The sequence below is a fragment of the Gossypium arboreum genome, chromosome 11 (assembly GCF_025698485.1).
Source record: "Gossypium arboreum isolate Shixiya-1 chromosome 11, ASM2569848v2, whole genome shotgun sequence".
Lineage (NCBI taxonomy): Eukaryota > Viridiplantae > Streptophyta > Magnoliopsida > Malvales > Malvaceae > Gossypium > Gossypium arboreum.
In genome coordinates, this window is record NC_069080.1 from 104,096,098 (window position 1) to 104,100,261 (window position 4,164).

The 4,164-nt window shown below is 29.4% G+C and overlaps 2 protein-coding genes across 2 annotated transcripts; both read right to left on the reverse strand.

Moving 5' to 3' along the window:
- Positions 1-359: 359 nt before the first annotated feature.
- LOC128283925 (cytosolic sulfotransferase 15-like) lies at positions 360-845 on the reverse strand. The gene has a single exon (XM_053021336.1). The coding sequence runs from the start codon at positions 843-845 to the stop codon at positions 360-362; it is 486 nt and encodes a 161-aa protein (XP_052877296.1).
- Positions 580-1,578, reverse strand: LOC128284341 (cytosolic sulfotransferase 15-like). The gene is made up of 2 exons (XM_053022356.1): positions 1,098-1,578; positions 580-894 (listed from the first exon to the last, which is right to left on the reverse strand). Exons 1-2 carry the CDS (start codon positions 1,485-1,487, stop codon positions 874-876), a joined length of 411 nt encoding a protein of 136 aa, XP_052878316.1. The 5' UTR covers positions 1,488-1,578; the 3' UTR covers positions 580-873.
- Positions 1,579-4,164: the final 2,586 nt, after the last annotated feature.

Consider the following 4,164-nt stretch of genomic DNA (forward strand, 5'->3'; position numbering starts at 1 on the left):
CATATTATTAGCATTTTTCATCAAAACTTGCCAACACGGCATGCTAATTAAATTGCCCTCTTATAACATTGCACATGATTGACAAAAAAATAAAAATGTTAAGTTGACAAGTCTTGACAGAAATTACAAACAATGATAATGATTAGATTAAAATCTTTAAATTGACAAAGCAAGAGTCTTAAAATTTTAACTTTTAAAATACAGTAACTAAATCTCAAATTCTGGATAAATATAGGGAATACAAGCATATCTTAACCTCAATATTATTATATAACCTTATTTTGCGAGGGAAAGACTCTCTACATGCAAATATGGAATTTATTCTTCATAAATTAAAGCCAATATACATACATCCCTCGTCATGTAGAAGTAATATCTTTTGAAGTTTTAGAGAACAATTTAAATGTTAAACCTGAGTTATCCAATTTCTCTTGAATAAGTTTCTCTAGACGATCAACCATGGAGGGTGTGAGATAATTGCTCCAATCTCCGTTTTGCTTTTCTAAAGAAAGCTTCCGTGGAATCACAAAAGTCTTTGTTTTCCCTGAGAAAGTTTCTTGTGGATACCCAAAAGTTTGCGCGCCCTTCTTATTCACTTCCAAGTCTTTCATGTTCTCAAAGCTGCAATTTTTCGCTATTTCTTCAACAACTCCTTGTTTCTCTTCTTCCTCAGTGAAAGGAACCCCCAAAAACATTGCCAACTTTTTTAGGTGAGAATTGATGTCTTCCTTGAGATCTTCATACTGTAAAAACAATATTTTGCTCGATTTTTCTTGGCTTGCCCTCCAATACCCTAGCACATGATCGAAAAATGGTCCAAATTCATTGATTCCTTGGCAGAACATCTCAAAAGCTTCATCTAGTGATACTGGCTCAAAGCCTTCGCCTCGAAGCCTGGAAAAGAAAGACCAAAAAGAAATGAGCGTGTCCATGGGGTTTCTACATAAGTAAACAATCTTACAGTTGGAATCTTTAATGGAAGTTGGCAAAGAAGCATAAGGCAAGTGGATAGAAAAAAGTCTTGGCTGATAAAGAGTACAATTTTCGAGATCAGGACAAGTATCGTTCAAATAAAAGTCATAATCAATGAAGCGAACCAGAGAGTGAGGGTTATAGGTGAGCAAGGGATTGTTTTCCCTTGCGAACTGACTGCGGTACAAAGTGGCGAAAGTCAAAGCTTTAAGCCAAGTAGTGCCACATTTTGGCAAAGTGGCGATGAGAATATCAGAATCAAATGCTTGGAAATGTTTCTGACAAGAAATCACTGCTTTTAAAACAATTGATGGGCACCAGAAACCTTGGAAGAAGTAAAGATTCATTCCTGTGAAGCTTTTATCTTTAGGGAGGGTTTGCACCAGTTGTTGGAATTCATCATCCCAAGACTCCTCAACATCATGGGATGTGGAAACCATGCTGGAGTTGCACATATCTGTTTTCTCCATGGTGAAACAAGCAGCTGGTCGAGAAAGGGATAAGAAAAACAACATTCAAAACTAGTTTTCTGTTATATATAGCAAGTTTTGTGGAGCAGAACAAAAAGAGACCATATCAAATATTTTATGTTTTAATCATTTATTTTAGGGTAAACGTCCCAATTTTCAAAAGTTTTATTATACGCATCCGAAAAAATAGGTACACGTGTTGGATTAGTTTAGTCACTCCGATTAAAATGGTAAACAGGGATCTAACCTGAAATTATTTGATTTTTCACGTATTTAAATAAAATAAAAATGTTGATTTTAGTTCCAATCTTTTTATACAAACGAGGTTTACCTCTCACCTTAACAAATTGAGAACAACAACCATATCCTCTGTGAAAAATTCACAGTAAATTCCAATGTCCTTAGGGCATAAATAACATGCTTTGCTTCCTTAACTAGTAATAATTGTAGCATATAATAGTTAGGGTTTTCATTGTTCTTATGCAAATATTAGAGGCATGGGGGAATTAGCAACCATTCAAAGCACTTAACAACAGTCTCCAGAAAAAATAACCCATGCCTAAAACTTAAATCCTCAAAGATATAAAAATCCTGAAATTTGTATAAAAATTCTAGCTTTACTATTACAGCTATTACAAAAAAAAAAAGAAAAAGCATAGATTTTAAAAGAAAATTATTTGTAAATCATCTTGAAGTGAAGAGGCGAATAGTAGATTTAAAATTTTCAACATTATCTTTAATATTTTCAATTTTTTCTTCTTTTGAATTTGATGTTTCCATGATTTTTTTTCGATCTTTTGTCACCTCTACTACCAAGAGTCAGCATCGACGGTGACGCATTGCTCTAATCAACGAAGCAGATGAAAGAGGAGGCCATTTTTCATAGATGATGTGGTTGTAATTCCTGATTTGTTAAGAAGAGGTTAAACCTCACTTATATTAAAGGATTAAAGATTAAAATGGTAAATTTTTTATTTTTATTTTTAAATTGTGTGAAAAATAAAAATTTTAAAAATAATTTCATATATATTGTCATTTACAATTTAAACGGAAGTAGTTAAAATAATCAAAAACTTTTTTTTTTTTATTACCTTAAATAAAAAGGTTTAAAAATTGGGTCATCATCTCCTTTATTTTATATTATCAAATGGGAGATGCAATCAAAATTTAATGCTGTGGGATACGGAAGATCTTGCACCACTGTAATTATCTTCATCTTTAGCCGAAAACGTTGCATTATTAAATTTTAATGCTGAAATTATCTTCATCTTTAGCCAAAAGGTTGCATTATTAAATTCATTTGTGCAATGATTGTGATATTATTTGTTTAATAAAATTTGTTTTATATTTTTAACTTTTAGATATTGACCTTAATTATTAATTAAAGTGTTTTAGTTAATTAATAAAATTTGTTTTTATATTTTTAACTTTTAGATATTGACCTTAATTATTAATTAAAGTGTTTTAGTTTATCATTCAAGTTTAAAAAATTATTTTTGTCACTAATGCTAACCTACCGCATTTAATATTTGGATTATTATTCTATTAAATCAATAATAGTGTGTAAAGTGTTTTTTTTATAAAAGGAAAAAATATTATAAACAAGTAAATGTGATGTATTGGAAGAAGGTGAAGAGAAAGACTAGAGTAAATCTAGTAACACTGAACATAACAGCAGGTGGTGGTTGGTAGAGTATAGAAAGGAAAATCGATTGATGATAAAGCTAAACAATATAACAATAAGTTGAGAGGATTTTAGATAGAGCTCGAGAGTCAAATTTCTAAAATATCCAAAGGTCTCTTCACTAGTTGTGGAGGACTCCTCTTTATAGATTTTAAAAAAATGAAGTTACAAAGTTGGATAATTAATATACACAACCAATTCAAGCATCACACGAAATACAAACTAATATATATATATATATATATATATATATATAAATGCAAGATTATATATATCCTTTTAACTTGCAAATCATTATGGCTTATGTATTATTATAGCATCTTTGCTAAAATAACAATGGGTAACGATGTAATGACTAAATTGTTATCAAACGATAATGTCTATGACTTTTATGTAGCACTTGAAAGATAAATGATCAAAACGTAAATTTAAACAAATATAAGAAATCTTTACACTAAATTTTAAAATTTTGATGAATAAATTAAAACATTAAGATGCATTGTTTAAAATATTTGATATCTATTTTCACCAAATTAAATTTAAATATTTATCATAGATTTCATCGATATATTAAAAAAAAACAAAGCATGAAAATTAATCAATGTCAAAAACATTTATAATCATTTTAGAGACTAATTTATCTATAAAGGCCCATTTCCAAGTATATTTACGAGAATGGGCCAATTTCATATATTTACCGGAAATGACCGATTTTGGTAAAATGCGTTCATGTAGGAGCATTTTAGGGTGAAATTTCAGCAAAACATGTCCCGAAGAGAGCAATTTTGCCATGTCAGCACAAAAAATTAATCATGAAAATTAATCAATGTACAAAAAATTTATAATCATTTTACAGATGACCAAATCGTAAACTTTCAAAGTTAAATAAGCTATATAAAAATTTCTGAAAAACTAAATGACTAAAAGGGTAATTTAATTTTTGATATTTTTAATAAAACTCATTATGATATTTTTGCAGTGATGTCAATCAATCATTATGACTATGACAATAACTTTAAATTTGATACTTAAATTGAT